Genomic DNA, 16,970 nt, shown 5'->3' with positions numbered 1-16,970 from the left:
TGGCTTTTCCAAACAGGAAAATTTTCCAAGCAGGAAATCATCTTCAAAGAGAACATACTACTGCTGGAAATAGAGTTTGTGATGGTCTTGCAGAACACAATTAAGTGATACTAGGAGGAGAGTGCTAAATGCTTCTTGGAGTGACAGTAAGGTGCTACTTTTTCTGTTACCTGTTACTTTATTTTAACTAAGTAGGCCTTCTGACCTACTTGAAATACCTTCTGCAGTCTGACACCACCTGACTGAATTAGAACTAGCAGCAGCTTTTCCAATGGGTTGTTGAGACCAGCAGCAGTAGCTAAGTCACAAATTGTAGGTAAAGAGCTGCAAGAGCAGTGAAGGCTGGAACTTACAAAATGTTTAAGTTTGGAGATATAATAAAGTGAATAGTCCTTAAGAAAAACAACAGAGGATACCTTAGACTTGCTCCAAAGCAGTACCTTCAGCTCCAGTGACATTTTCTTCCACTGGTATGTTTCTTCTATTTTGCTCTAAGTCAGGTCCATCCCTTCCAATGCCTAGGCAAATTTGCTAGCTTTGTTCTAAGGGAGAGAAAATAAGTTCACTGTACTTCTCAGGACAACACACTTTTAATTCAGTTTTGATATTCTCTTGCAGATAAAAACAGATCCACTCAAAAATGAAAATGCTTTCTCTTTTTTTAAAATTTAGCACAGACTGCCCATATATGCCAGGTATAGCAGCCTAGCATAGTTCCCTTAGTTTCAGTGGAATTTTATGATTTATAATTTTATAATTTCATAGCTTAAGACCTCAAGTTCTACTTCAAAAGCCAAAACAAACAAAAACCCCCAACCAACAAAACCCAAACAACCTACCCCCAGGTTATTAAACACTTGAAATCTCTGTGTCCCCAGAGAGGGACACAGGCACTGACTCCCCACACGCGGTGCCCCTGAGCTGCGGAACGCGACCTGCGCCAGCCCTGCGTTCCCTCATCTGCTCCCGACTGAGGGGACACGGTGAGAATATTGCCCGTTCCCTCATCTGCTCCCGAACGAGGGGACACGGTGAGGATACTGCCCGTTCTCTGATGTGCTCCAGACTGAGGGGACACGGTGGATACTGCCCGTTCCTTCATCTGCTCCCGACTGAGGGGACACGGTGAGGATACTGCCCGTTCTCTGACGTGCTCCCGACTGAGGGGACACGGTGAGGATACTGCGCGTTCGCTGACGTGCTCCCGAACGAGGGGACACGGTGAGGATACTGCCCGTTCCCTGATGTGCTCCCGACTGAGGGGACACGGTGAGATTACAGCCCGGACCCTGCGGGCACCCCGCGGGCCACAGCGCGGACACCAGGCCGCCGGCACGGCCTGGTCGGTCCCGTCCCCTCAGAGCCCGGCGCGCGCGGGAAGGCGCCCCCTGGCGGCGCTGTGGGGCTGAGGGGCCCGGAACCGCTCGGGAACGGCGCAGGCGCTGGAAGCTGGAGGTGAAAAAACTACACGGAATTCTCACCAAACTCAAGGGCAGATCAACCGAAAAAAACCCCAAACAAGTCACATAAATTCATCTCGAGTTACTTTATTTTTCACAATAATAAAAAATAAATTAGTCATAAACAAAAATAGTTAACATTTTTTCATCAAAGAGAAAATGTATACAATATGAAAACGATGCTGTACAGTTCTGGTTCAGGTACATTGCCACGGATATATATTCCCGAACGAGTCAGAAAGCAATTTGCCTATACTCTCCCCCTTTAATTCACTCAAGGAACTGGCTAATCAGAAAGTTTAGAAAATTGTATTATGGATTTACAGTATGACATATATACAAAAATATATATGTAATACCTGTGCTATAAAATTCCCTAAAAAGATGGGTTAGTATAATGAAAAAGCTGGACAAAATTTGAATGGTATATGCAAATAAATACATATTAAGTCCCTTTTTTAATAAAAAAATCTGCCTATTCTAAATATTTGAAATATTTTGGTGCAGTGGCTTGTTCCATAGACACAGCTCAGAATTACATATTTCCCATAGACATCTTGTATTTACAAATAACAACAAAATAAGTTATAATAAAGTATATCCTTCTGCCAAAATCAATTATGAGGGTCAAGTAGACAATTTTATACATATTAAAAAAAAAAGTTAGGGTTTCTTTTGTCTCCCGTCCTTCCTGATCTTCTCTGTAGATCCTGAGTGATTGTGATGGGACTTCACAAGCTCGTATGTACCCAACCCCTGCCAAGGCCACTGGTCTCAAGAGACCCAAACACAGCAAGGAAAAACAGGTCAGGACAAGCAGCAATGACTCTTGCTGAAAGGTCAATTCCATCAGAATCAAGCTCCCTCTTCTCCAGGTATGATGGTACTTAACTGTATCCAATTACAGTACATGGGGATATAGTAAACTGGGGACTCTCACTCCTCTGAACTTCTGGTTACTAAAAGCTGAGAAGCAAAGAACAAAATCCAGGTCTGCTACGAATTCTCTTAAATGGAGTTTTCTCCTTTCCCCCCAGTTGAATTTTGCCCACAGTGAAACATTATAATGATTACAAGTTTGCTTTAAAATATATTGAAAATGTTTAGTGGATAATTTTTCATTTCTGATGTAGAAATAATTATTTTACTGTTTTCTAAACAATGCCTAATTTAATCTCTCCCAAACATTGTGTACGTTAAAAATAAATGAAGTTTACTTTCATGTTCAAGATTTCATGGTTTTTGTTTCAATTACAGGCATGCACATGAATTATCTGCCCAATACACAGAATAGCTCCTAAGAAGTCAGAGAACATTAAGTCTCAAGAAAATCAGGTAAACACACAGATTTTCCTATGTGAGGACCATAACTCTTTCTGTGCAATAGATATTACATATGAGCATAAAGGGCCACTACAGACTTCAATAGCTGTGCAACCACAGGTTCACTGCACAGGAACTAATTCAGTATGTCATTTACTACTATGCATTTAAAACTAGCCAATATGGATATGCACAAATACCCAGGGCTGGCAAAAATACAGCTGTCTTAACAGCTGGGCTTATTTCTAACACAGATTCTTATAAATTAAAGGCCAGTTGAGGATTTTCAGTAATTCTGGCAAAATTCAATATTGTCATCCAAAGGACAAAAGGATGAAAGTGAGTTGAGAGGAGAAGCCTTGGTGTTGGTGAAAAAGGGAGATAGGTCAGGATGAGGGTGGGGAAAAGCAAAGCCCTAAAGGCACATTTTACTACTTACAGTGGTACATGTTATAAAGAGAGGAGGCAATGCCTCCTATATGAGCCCTATATGAGCCATAGGCTGTTTGAGCACCTCTCTTCTTCCTCCCTCATTGGTGAACTGGCACTTTCTAGGACTACAGACTATATGACTGATACAGATACTGGCACCCTATGCCATTAAAACTGGGATCTAAGCAATAACATTAAACACTGCTTTATTCACACAAAAAGTTCTCTATTTGCTGAAGTACTGGGAAAAAGCAGGAAAAGTTTATGTGTGTAATGAAGACAGCAGTTCCCTGTGCAGGGATTCTGAGCCCGTGGCCATCCAGGACAGGTGGGCTTCAGGGCTGGCAGGCGTGCAGCACACCCAGGACTCCTGTGCTGCACTCCCAGCACTGCCCTGGACTCCCAGCACTGCCCTGCACTCCCAGCACTGCCCTGCACTGCCCTGCACTCCCAGCACTGCCCTGCACTCCCAGCACTGCCCTGCACTGCCCAGCACTGCCCTGCACTCCCAGCACTGCCCTGCACTCCCAGCACTGCCCTGCCTCCTGACAAGCCCTTCCCTGTTCAGAGTCCTGGAGACTGGAGGTCACAGACACCGACACAAACACTGTCTCATTGCTGGCCAAGTCAGACACATTCACAGGCTCCTTCCCACAGGAGCTTCTGCTTCCACATCATCTTCTGCGAGAGGAAGGGAGAACTCCATGAATGCAGTCTCTCAAATTTGGTGTGAATTTGGTGTACACAAGGAATTCCACCTACATATGCTTGAAGGTGACATTGCACAGGAGCTAGCAAACCCTGACAGGCCCTTGGTAAGTTGATAAACAACTGCACCAGGAATCCTGGTTCCAACTCGAAAGTGCTTTGAGACACAGAGCCTGCTCTGGATGAAGCTGATTTTGGCAAGATGCATGTGTATAAGACATGGAAGTTGTATGCAGATTTTACCCCATAAACAGCTGGACTCTTTCAATTTAGTATCTAACTTACTCTCGTCTTCTTGGATTGCATAAGGCATCTTCAAGGCAAGGAAGCATTTTTTTCCACTATTCTGCATGTTTTTGACTGATGTTAAAATGTCAGAAAAATAAATTAAAACATTAAAAATCAGAAGTCTGCATAATTGATATTTGTAATTGATAATATGCATAATTTTTTACCTATACTGGTTTTATATCTGCTCTAAGTCTACTACATTCATTAAGGCCACCTTTGAGCTACAGAAAATAAAGTCAGATCCTCTGCAGGCATCATCCTAAGCTGGGAAACTGCTCCGTCAGAACACTTGCTATAGGCAAATTTCAAAATCATAATTTGTGAGATGGTGAAATCTTAGCACAGCACTTGTGCAGACAATATTAGTATATCAAAGTGCTGATGAAAAGGGCTCATTAGTTCATTTTGCAGGAACTCTTTTAATAATGCTGACACACGAGAGGAGATGATAAATGATTAGGTTCAGCAGCACTCTGGCACTTTCCTTACCATTAAATATTTAATTAGGTAAAACTGTTATTTTTTTGTTTTATCTGTTACATCTGAGAAAGGTCTCTTCACTTAAAAAAAAAAAAGTGCAAACTGTGTAACCATAGCTCACTACATTCGATTCACAAAGCTGTACACACTACATGTAATACAGGATTATACTGCTATGTGTATGTACACATTCTTTGACAGCTGTCACAAACACTGTTTATGGTATTGGCAGCTTAACAGAGCCTACAAGATGATCATCTTTGTAAAATAAGCTAATGGCCATATATTGCAGAGCAAAATAACAGATTTCATAAAATAAGAGGACTTGTCTATGTGCTGAGTCACTAATGGTCTCACACCCAAAGTGAGTGTAAGAAGAATTTGTCCTACGACTGCAAACCAGACTCTGTCTGCATCTCATTTGCCTTGGGATTTTCAGGAAGCCTTTTTATGGAACAGGTATTTCCTTCTAGCTGACAGGAAACACTTCCTTGGGATGAAAAAGACAACAGCAAAAATTACATAATGTATGTCAAGATTTGCTGCAATGAGATACACAGATGAAAATCTGTATTCAGAAGTACTGGATTCCAGAGCTGTTTACACTGCACTTTATCCGTATCATTCTTTGGTCAAGAATCTAAGGAACATAATAAATCTGTAAGTTATCTTCATGGATAAATCTTTGTAATACAAGGGAACAGGAGGACTGTGAAAGATTCACGATCTTGAATAGTTTTCTAGAGTTTCTGTTTCTAACAACTTTGTATCTACTGTTTACAGTGAAAAGCCCAAGTCAAAGTGTACAGAAACAGCCAATGACATTTTTGGCTCATATACAACAACTGATAGTCACAAAGAGTACCTCCAACTTCTAGGGGAAACACTTCTTCATTTCATGTAGTGAAACAGCAGTAGTTCATCATGTCCAAAATACATTTTTCAAGAGTGACCAAATCAAAACATTTAAAAGTTAATCTCAATACAAGGCAGCTTTTAGACTACAGGAAACCCACCTTCCTGTGCCTCCCAGCACACAAACTGATGTGACTGGTTCCATGCCCAGCAACCTTCACCTCCCAGTGCTCCTCTCCACCAAAGCAGTAAGAAGAAAAGAATACACAATGAGGCTCAAACATGGCTCTGCATCAGTGGCATGATACCTTAACCACACCTCTGGGAGTGACTGAATACAGATTATTACAGCTGTTTTACAACTCAGACATCAGGCACCTCAGGAACAGATGCATAGATGGGCATCCCTAATTTACAAGCTGTAATAAACAGCTGAATAAGCAGAGGTGCTTATTTTTTCCCCTCAGCCTTATTTACACATTTGAAAGACCTCTCAAATGAAGACTAGAGAACATGCAGATAATGCAAAACCTCATCTGCACTGCATAGCATATTATTTGCTTTTAGCAAGTCTCAAGGCTGTGTACAGAAATTGCAGAAATGAAAAATCTCCACTTAAATTCAGCTCTAAGTCTACAGCCATTCTTGAGTGATAGAAAAGGAGTGGTATGAATAGATCTGTGCAATGAAACATTGAGCAGAAAAAGACAAGTATGTTGTAATAACTGATCAAAACCTGAAGAATGTCAATAGCTAAGAACCCATTTTTACAGATACTCAGCTACTAGACTCATACTGCTGCCTGATACCAAGAGTAACAGACTCTGCTATAAGGCACACAGGCTTCTGTCCTTTGGTGGTTGTTTCAGAAACTGGTGACATATCCAGACTAGGTCTGAACAAAGTACTTTGGTTTGGCAGTTGTTAAACAATAGTGCAGAGACAAGATTTAGGCAAGATCCCAGTTCTGAAATAAGTCCCCTACAGAAAAGAGACCTCACCAATGGAAACAATCACTTTTCATACCAGTAAAGGCTCTTCACCTTTCTGGTTAACCTGTCTCACTGACAGCTGCAGCTGCTAAAGACTTGAAGAGCTAGACACTAGTGCCACTCTGGCAGGGAATGTATCTTAAAATCCATAAAAATTTATAAAAGTGTATCCTCACAAGTTCATGAATTAAATATAAAGGCACCTTCTGCCAGTCAAGTGTGTTTATATTTGCTGCCTAAGGACAGGACATCATTTAAAAGGACAACTGAGAGAGCTTAACAGTGACTCTGATTTATTATGAATGGACTGAAGTAGTTAAAAAAATATGTTAGAGTGCTAGGAAATTGATGATAAATGCTTTTCAAGGGTCTGGTTCTTTGGGAAGTAATTTTTTTCATGTACGTTTCATTGATTTAGTCCTCTAACTTAAGGCAGTCCAAAATACCAAGCACTCAGAAAATAATGGAGCAGCTGCATCCATACTGGTCAATTATCTCCAGTAATTGCCTGCAATTGATTCTAGTTTTCATTAATTTAACAATCTTAAGGCCAGTACGTTCCTTAAATAATTATCTGATGAGCAGGTGCAAATAATAGTATCATTAAAAATGAATGCTTTAAAAAAATCATGATTTTACAACAAACATCTTAAAAGAGATAACTGCACAATAACTGAAAGGGTGTGAGATTTAACCATAGTCTTGATGCACTCAGCAATATAAACCCCATCTCTAAGAAGCTACAACTGCTGCAGTCAAAGCTGCTCAAGCTCCACATGAAGAGTGCCACTGCTGCTCTGAGCAGAGCAGGATTTGTTATCTGCGCCCCAGGAAGCCTGGCTGTCTGTTTGCCACACGGGTACAGGAGGCACAACAGGCTGTTTTGTAGTAGGTGTACACACAGAGCCGGGCCTGAACCACCACATTGCAGTTGTAGTATTTATCCTTGCAGTTCTCATCTGTGGAGAGAAAGGAAGAGAGGATAAACTAAAGAAAACAGTACTAGAGCAACAAATAACCAATTCCCTTCTTTTTACCATGTAACCTGTATTTAAACATTCATTGTCAGGTCAAAACAGGTTATCTAAGCAAATAAGTTAATAAGGATTTAATATAAATACACATAAAGCATGAAAGAAATAAAGCTGTCCCCATTTCCCCAGGTTTTTAATGTTGTTACCTAAAGTATGTTGAATAACTCTCAACTGAAAGTTGTTGGAGACCATTCAGAGTTAAAACTGTCTCTAAATTCTTACATCTTTCTCTTCCTAGCTATTCTCATTACTACAAAAATCAAATCTGTATGAGATGAATAACTAATTCTAATGCAAATTAGGTGTATCCCTGTATTTACTATATACAAAAGGAAATTGCTTCATTGCACTTAATACCTTGGTTTAATTTTGTTGGTTCTTATAGAACTGTTTCCAAATACAGTATATAATGATCCTTTTTTTGTTTTAAATACTCCTCCAAGAGAAACCTCTGAGAATGCAAGGAGGCTGCAGAAAAACACACTCTATGTACCATTTTCACAGAAGCAGATCTCTCACCTTCTCAGCAACTTCAAGAATAAGCCAGTTTCTTACACATTACAAGGAAAACATTTTTATTGGAAACCTACTTTTAAAGCACAGAAAAGAGCTGTATTTTGTATGAAAATAAAACTCTGAACTCGATAAGGAAAATACACTATTAAAGCCTCTGCAAGACTTTAAAATAACTTCTCCACTAGATGGAGTTCCGTAGTTAAAACAGAAGTTTCCTCTGCCTTACCTATTTCAGGAACACAATCCTGTGTATTACATGGTTCTTTCTCGTCAGGTTTGAGCTGTGGATCACACTGAGTACTGGCTGCCATGTCATCCGACAGACATCGCACCTCCCGAACCCGAAATCCTCCTTCACACGACTTGGAACACTGAAACAATTAAGCTGAAGTTCATGAAGACCATAGGAGATGTGTAATTACAAAAAGTAAATAAGGGAACCTTGATGGCAGACCCAGGTATCACTGCAGTTTTTTATCAGCTTCATCCTACTGGTTTTTATTTTATACCTATGAAGCCCTTAAGGTAAAATTTTGTTAAAGATTCACAAACATTTTTGACCAAAGGAGCAACAACTGGACAAATAAACATAGTGGATACTGCACAACTGAAATCAAGCTGGAACAGTTCCCTTTCTGAATTTATTACTTACTGAATTTATTACTGTTTCTTTAATTAGTCTGGCTGTTCTTGGCTCATTTAGATGTATCTCCCAAATCCACTCTTTCTTTCCACACTGTTCACATTTCCTGCTTTAAGAACTTAACTGCACTGAACTTTACTACTTGACTGCCCTGCCCTCCACTGTCCCTTCTACTGTTTATATATAAACAGGAATAATTTTAATACCCTTTTTTCCTAATACTCAATTTTTTTTGATTTCTTTCAGCACAGTGATTTTACTAAGCATTATAAGTTTCTTTGAATTTCTAAGGAAATATTTCTGTGCTCCTTCAGGGTCTCTTATGAAGCCAGAGATTTTTGTACTTGCTTGTTATGGTACTTTAAAAGCCAATTATTACACATTTCTGCCCATACTGAAGCAAATCCCTACTGGCCAAGGATTTTGCCTGAGTGAGGTCTTTGAGATTTGGCTCACTGTCCAGTTTGACCTAATGCTCAAAAACTTAATTAAACCTAGGTCATTTACAATTAAAACCTTAATAGCCCAAAACTAATAAGAATGTTTTCTTTCTGACTTTTTTGGCATAATTATTTCTTTTCCTAACATTGCATAAACAACTTAAAATGATCATGAAATCATATATTGTAAAAAACTAACCAAAGTAGTCTCAATATTATATTGCTTTTTCATCTTAAGTACAACCTTTGCCCAGAATTGAAAGGGCAGCCATGTGCAACAGTAATAGAACATGGGTTCTTCTAGAATTACTCCTGTTACACGCCTGTATAGAATACTGTAAATATTCCACATCCAGCCCTAAGGACCTCAGGTCTGCAGGGTCTTAATCATTTAGAATGGAACCAAGGCCCACATCACACTTCACACAAAGCATTCTGAGCTGCATCCACACTGCAGAAATGCCACTGGCAATCTGACCTGCAGCTCAACAAAGGGTCCGACTTACTGCAGTCGATACGATGCCATCTCATTCTAAGGTGACAACAGACTTTCTGATTTTCATTTAGTACAAAAATGTTGATTTTTTTTTAATAAAAAAACAATAAACTATGTCAAGTATAGGAAATTATGGAAACATAAATGAAACTAAAGTTTTTTGTGGCACAGTGGTGAATGTAGCTGGTCTACTTCCAGGAGAAACTGAAGATATATTAAGTTGTACAAGACATTTTCTCTCAGTGAGGTTCTAAGTATTACAGTGAAGAGTTTACAGTAAAATATGATGACAAAACTGACTCTAAAAAATGAATACACCCCTCATTCTTTATTAAATGTTCCTTAATGTTACTGAAACTAGAGATCTGAAAGGAACTTCTAAGTGCACCACTCTGTCTCACTGTAAGGGCCAAACCAACTTTATAAAACAGGAAGATTCTATCAAGAAGACATCAATGATATGAAGACAACTGTGCACTGTCTCTTTCTGGTCAAGATACTTCCTGAATTTTCTGTGTTTCACCAGGCAAAGAGTATGCTTTCTTTTTATTATCATTCCTGTGCAAAATTAAATCAATTTAATGATGGGTGGTTGTATGTAAATGCTGTTCTCTTTCAGTATAAACAGGAAAACATGATAGACTTACTGTGCTCCATTCTGTATGAAACCACTTAGATCCACATGGTTTGAGGTAGCAGGATTGCTGGCTGGGAGGTTTTTCCAAATATGAACATTCATAGGGGTTCAAAACATCAAAATTACCTTCAGTTTTCCTAACACAAATTACTTCTCTCTGCTGAGTTCCACTACCACATTCAGTAGAGCACTGTATCAGAGAACAAAAAAAAGTGGGAAAATCTGTTATTCTTCTCCTGTCCTATGACTTGTTTATAAAATAATGTTTCTCCACATCACATGGTACCAACAGACTCAAAACATATTTCTAATTGTCTTCATGAAGAAGATATACAACTCTAAGTGTACTTCTGGAAAAATCTCTGTAGTTTTACCTGTAGCTACAAAAAGAAACTGGTATTTATTTTTCTAATCGAAAGAGAAGTACAACTCACTTTCTCCATAAACAGAGTTACTGTTTCTTGCTGAAGCAGGATTGTATGTGCTGCACTGAACTTCAGAGGGTTATAAGGTTAGAGCACAGGTTTGCAGCTTTACAAAGCCTCACATTCTGTACTGTTTTCATAAAATGCCTTGATCTGGCAGGGTGTTATTTTCATGTTTGCGAGTATCTGTGTGATGTAGTGTTGGTTCCAGCTCTGAAAAGTGGATTTGACTCACTTGGATTCCTACTGCCCATTTAAAGGTTAAGTACACACACAATACTGTTTCTGGCACTTGTAAAAAGATTTTTAGAAGATGATTACAGTAGCATATTGGTTTTTATGCTGAATAAAGGACTATGATTTTCAGAAGGCTTTTTCCAGCCTAAACCAATGAAATGTTCTTAATGCTTGGGATTTCCTTTATATTTTTTGTAGAATTTACAATCCCTTTACCAGATTCCCACTAAACTCTTTAGCTGAATAACTTTAAGATAAATGCACCCAAATAAGTTCTTCCCAAATAAGGAAGTACAGTAACTGTATGTTCTTTAACAAAAAAGACTTCTTTTAATGTTTCCTCCTAAAGGCACCATCTGAACACCCCACCTTAGCTCTGGCAGAGGAAGGCCAGTGCTCCCGCCTGCTCTGCCCTACTGACTGCTCTCATTTTTCTATTAAAAGCCAGATAGATCAGCCAGGACTTGGCCAGTGGAATTGATGTTGTCAGACACAGCTTTCAGATAAGTAAAGACTGTATCCTTGTGTGCATCAAACACTTCAGTTCCATGCAAAGAAAGAAACTGAACTACAAGAACAGTCAGATCTTCTAACTGAACACCTCTCCAGCAAAAATGGGTTCAGAATTCCTATTCATCATCTGGAGCCATCTGAGTAACAGGGCCTGGATTTCATCTGTTATTAGAACTGTTACTAGAAAATTTTTAAAATCTGAATTTGTTATTATTGTTCTACTTATCCTTATACACAGTAATTATTACTTACACTTTGAAAGCATTAGCATAGTAGTAGCCCTGTAATCACCTCAGCTGTACCAGTTTAATTTCCAGCTCCCTATCTCCTGCAAGGACTGTGGGATCTGCAGTGCAATGAGTTAACAGCACAGCTCCACCAAGTGCTGGCACCAGCAGTCCCAAAGACTCTCCAGGCTATGCCAGAGCCTACACAAAGGGATATAAATACCTGGGCATCAGTTAACAGCTTCTGAAATGCCTTTGTGCCTGACAGCAGAAATGTTCATTTGGAACAAGAAGGGCTATTAGATGTGGATGATGGGAAGAATTTACTTTGAGGAATGAGTATAGAGGCCATTAACCAAAATTTGTTCTTCTGCCTATAGTAATGACTTTCAGTACAACAATACCAAAGATAACTTCTGGATTTAGCCATTGCTTTTTGCCTTCTTTATCTTTTGGAAATTTCATATACATACATATGTACAGGTATGCATCTCTCTGCATTTATGCATGATCACAGAAGATCTACTTTAAGAACTGCAAATCCATTGCTTTACCTGAACATGCTGAGCAGCATTCTGTCACCATCCATTTCATAAATACACTGGGTCAGTAGGTGAAAAGTAAAAAATGAAAATAGGAGAAGAAGAACAAAATCTTTTTTTTTCCCATCAAAGTAAAAAAAAAATCCAGCAGAGGCTGAAAAGTATTGAACATCAACACAAGTAAAATACAGGAAAAAATACCAAAACACTCCAGACAGATGAAGAAATACCATATAGCACACATCTTTATTGCATCAAAATACAAGTTTAAAAGAAAAATACCAGTAGAAAAGCAACAGATATGTTAGATTTGGTGCTTGGCTTACCTGTGTCCAGCCCCCAGCAAACCACTCCACTTTCCCAGCACAGGGCCCGTTATTACAGGGACTTGTTTCCGAGGGTCTGTTGTTGCCACAGCCTTCCAGAGGCAAACTGCTGACGTGGTTGGTCATGCAAACCACGGAGCGCGTGCGGATCCCGTCCCCGCACTCCGCGGAGCACTGCGAGCAAGAGACACAACACGGTCACCTGTGAGCCCTCCAAACTGCACTGATAGTGACAGTCATGGATGTTAGTTCATTTACACAAAGTCAATTACCTTTACTTGTCATTCAGCTGTAGCAAACTGTGTTAAAGTTTCCTATTTCTGAAAACACTACAAGTAGCTCCTGTCTTTACAGTCAAAAATGAAAGGATTAGCTAAGAAAGAAATCTCGTGCTTTACAGGATTTTGTCAGCTTTCTTACTTTCCCTTTCTTCTTCCTGTCCATAAATTCTTCCAGGTTTTTTTTATTAATCTTTTTTCACACTAATTAATAGCAATAAAAGGCTTTTCAGACAGCAGTCCTATTTCAGCCTTTGTTTTGCTCTCCAAGTTTCTCCAAGCATTCAAGCTCAGCCAGGTGGATCTTACACCGGCTGAAAGGACAAGATTAGGAAAACTCTGAGGGCTGTGGCACTGGGAGTAAAGTGACTGCACAGCACATCCTGGAACTTTTCCATATATCAAACTGACATAGTCTGACAGCTCAGTAAAGTAGAAAAAAAGAATTTCTTTTGACAGGTCATTTCAAAAGATTCAGGTAAATCCCCAGTAAATAACTGTAACTACTGTAACTATGAGTTATTGCCCAGCCTCTTTCAACCATAAGTTTTGAATTAGTTTTAGAAGAGGTGGCCATGGAAGCTTATGTCCACTCAATGTTGCCTTTTAATGATATGACTTTCCAGTAGCTAATGTTCACAATTCTCAAAGTTACACTGCTAAATTCTGAAAGCTCTAACTAAATAGTGATATGCAGATTCTTATGTCACCTATTCAGACACAGTATGCATGTCATTCACAAATCACAGCATAAATTCCATTTACGCCCTTAGAGTTTGCTCTTTCATCTACTGAAGCAAGAAAAGTCTCTGGTATTTCACTGTCCTAAGCAGCATCAAACTACTGACATTTAAAAAACAAAAACATGCCAAGGAAGTAAAGTCTCATGTTTGAGTTTTCCTTTGTTGCTTAGTTATTTCTTGATCTTCCCTTTTGTTTTCTGTTAAAATGCATTTGGCATTCTGTGTCTAAACCATTAACATGAAAGAAAAACCTATGTGCAGCTCACTGAAAGATATATATATAATGGAATTTAAACAAAGTAAATATATTACACATGTAAAGGAATCCACAAATAAATATGTAATATATGAGAGAAAAAGATGTGTTTGATTGCTATTTTAGATTTTATTTTTAACATAGAATGTAATTAGGAGAAACTGCGTATGGCTTCCACAATTCCTTGTGACTGAATATAGCTACATTAGAACATTTTTTAAGTTGTATTGACTAAGAATGAGGCATAAAACTTGTAATGAGACACAAAATTGACCATTAACTTGGTTTAGCTGCTATTGGTAACAGTGTCAGGGTTCACTTCCAGTAGTTCAAGTGCAAAACAGCAGATGCCATGACAACACCACTGTTAACAACAAGACCAACCAATACAGTCACTCATCTTCTTGAGAGAGAGCAGTGACTGAAAATGTGATTGGTTGCAAAGTGCTCTTTACTCACTTGCAGGGAGGAACACTGGTTACTTGTGTGAAACATGTAGTCATGTTACACTTACTTCACAGATACAGAATAGAAAACCACTTTTCCTATCACCAAGTTGTTTTCTTTCACAAGATGTTCAAATAGAATAACAAAGCTTTACTGAAATGGAATACCTAGAAAACTAAAGAAGTGATTCGACTCTTTAGAAGCAATTTTTCTAACAAAGTACAATTTTTGAAAAACTAGAAATTCAGGTTTCTTCCTCTATCTGTAAGATCAAGTAATTAAGTGTCTCTTTAAATGATGCTTAGAAGTAACATAATGAACCTTTTCTGTGGGTGGTACACAACAAAATTTTCCACCTTCAAGCACGTATGTAAAATAGATTTACCTCCTCAGCAAACCAATTTCATGGCTAAAGAGGCCTTTTCAAGGTAAAGTGGCAAAATCTTGAAAATACAAGAATAATGTTCATATCAAATTGTGCTAGTGGTGAACATTTTCCTGTTCATATAAACTACAACTAAACTACACCCATTTGAGACAGGCCACTCCCAGGTGAGCTGAGCCCCACACCGTGGCTCCCACTCAAACCTACTGTGCGGAAATCAATTCTAAGGCTGTTCCCATTCCAAGTGTGTTCAATTACATTAAGCAGAGAGAACTTATGCATATACTCTGCAAACACTTTTCTTATTGCTAACTAATTTTCATTTGACAGTCTAGTTTGCTTTTCTGCTTTGCAAACCAGAGGTGGGAACAAATTTAGTCTGTAAAGTCATCCAGAAAATCTCCCCTGTCGTATGTTTTAAATGATTATGTTATGAACTAGGCTTGCATATCAAATAACAGAGGAAATACCAAATGGGAAGGTATAGGGTTGTTCCACTCTCCGCTGCAAGATTTTGCTACAGATTAACTACCCTCTAAGGACTTACAAAGCAAACTTAAACCTGAATGTTTCGCATTATGTGTTTGCTTTTTCATGTTTTTATCTCCTTTTCAGCAAAAGTCTTCTCTGTGAAAAACATGGATTTCTTAAGTCCAAGGCAGGGAGTAGGGAGTTGGATAATGAATCCTCTCCCCTTGGTTTTCATAATTGACACGCCCACGCCTTTCAATTTGGTGCATTAATACACAGTAACTGCCATAACCTAACATTGTGAAACATGAGGAACTTTTACAAGCTGCAACTTTATTCTGGTCCTATTATTAAAGATATTTTGTTTCACAGTCTTGTTTTAATTGGCACAAATTCCTCAGAAACCTCCGTCTGTGTTTTAAGGAGTCTGCCATTTTTCCTCTTCCTGAGGTCCTTCCCTCATGAGTTCAATTTCAGAAGCTTTCCATACCCATTAAAAACTAAAAATAAAACCCCTCATTCAGGGCTCTGATAGCTGTTGGAAAACAACCGAGCAGCAGTCCAGGAAAATAAGGCAAGTTCCTGCACACTTGGAAAACCGTAAGTGGAAGTCTGAATTTTTGTCACAGCTACAAGACAAGGGAAGAGCAAAAAAAAATCCCCTTTAGCTGTGCCAGTTCCCCTTCACTCATGTGCCAGCCCTACTCATTACCCTCAAATGGGGCAGCAGACCACAGGAAAGTGGCAGCAGGAATTCTCCTGGTCCTCCAGAGCTTTCACATGGGTCTCAGCATCACTGCTAGCCCTAATTAAATTTTTAAATAGCAACCAATTGAGTAAAACACCCCCATTTGTGCAGGAGTTCTGTCTACCACACTTCTAATCTTCACCACCTTAATTATTTCCTACAAGATAGTAAAGACTTTTATCAGTCTTATCATCCTACTGATATTACTGCAAAAAAATAAATCAAAAAGTTTTAAAAAAAAATCTGTTTCAAATACATTTATAAAATTCCTTAGAATTATTTGATCTACTCTGAGAAAATCCATTTCAGAAGGGACTTTAGACAGATTATGTAACCTTTTTTTCCCCAATAATACACTCAGAATTGTATTTCAGAAGATCACTTCTGAAATACAGCTGCAACACGGGCAGATTTTCAAAGGACATAAACTCACTGAGAGCTGCCTTGATTTCTTAAAAAAGAAAAAAAAAAAAAAAGAAGTGTAGGAAGAAATGTCCTTTTGCACTATCAAAACATTTTATGGTAGCTAGATTTAAATTATTTCCCTTTCGAGTGCACCTATGCATAGAACGGGTCCAGCAGTTGCAGGGCATCCTTCCAAGGGCACAAGAGCAATGTCCTCTGGAGTGACAGGCAGCAGGGAAGAAGGGAAGAGGCTTCCCCTGTGCTCAGGCTGTCGGCACGGCCCCTCACCCGGAGAGCTGCCAGCGCTGCCCAGGGCCTGAGTGCAGCAGCACACTGAACGGGCCCTGCCCAGCCTCACCTGGCCCCAGGCACACCCTGCTCACGGCCCGGCTCTCCCTTTAACCTCGGCCCTGCTCCATCACTCCTTGTGACGGCTTCTTCACAGAACAGCCTTTATCTTGCCTTTCCCTGATCCCTTCCCCTTGGACTCGCTCCGCGGGCCCGACCCTGGCCCTGCCCCTGCCCCGGGGTCACCGGGCCGTGCCCGGCTCTGGGCTCTGTCCCTGCAGCCCCTCCGAATTTGCCCTGCCTGTCCCTCCCTCCCTGGGATCCTGCCTGAGCCCGGAGCCTGCTCGGGCCCTGCCTGTCCCTCCCTCCCTG

The 16,970-nt window shown here is 39.6% G+C and overlaps 2 protein-coding genes across 4 annotated transcripts in view; both read right to left on the bottom strand.

The window, feature by feature from the left end:
• The window catches only part of MYO1E (myosin IE), a 226,095-nt gene extending 225,553 nt beyond the window's left edge, over positions 1 to 542 (bottom strand). Inside the window, exon 1 of the mRNA XM_015638490.2 lies at positions 417 to 542. The gene's annotated coding sequence lies outside the window, so the exon portion shown is untranslated. The remainder of the gene's footprint in view (positions 1 to 416) is intronic.
• Positions 543 to 6,817: 6,275 nt separating this feature from the next.
• Positions 6,818 to 16,970, bottom strand: part of THSD4 (thrombospondin type 1 domain containing 4) — a 262,970-nt gene continuing 252,817 nt past the window's right edge. For all 3 annotated transcript variants that reach the window (XM_019007885.1, XM_015638496.3, XM_015638502.3), the window contains 4 exons: positions 12,578 to 12,751; positions 10,318 to 10,497; positions 8,318 to 8,462; positions 6,818 to 7,500 (listed from right to left, as the gene is read on the bottom strand). In XM_019007885.1, coding sequence (XP_018863430.1) covers positions 7,358 to 7,500; positions 8,318 to 8,462; positions 10,318 to 10,497; positions 12,578 to 12,751 — 642 coding nt within the window. In that variant the 3' untranslated portion in view covers positions 6,818 to 7,357. The remainder of the gene's footprint in view (positions 7,501 to 8,317; positions 8,463 to 10,317; positions 10,498 to 12,577; positions 12,752 to 16,970) is intronic.

This window comes from Parus major, chromosome 10 (genome assembly GCF_001522545.3).
Source record: "Parus major isolate Abel chromosome 10, Parus_major1.1, whole genome shotgun sequence".
NCBI lineage: Eukaryota > Metazoa > Chordata > Aves > Passeriformes > Paridae > Parus > Parus major.
The sequence above is the reverse complement of the archived record's forward strand: the minus strand, read 5'-3'. Positions and strand labels throughout refer to the sequence as shown.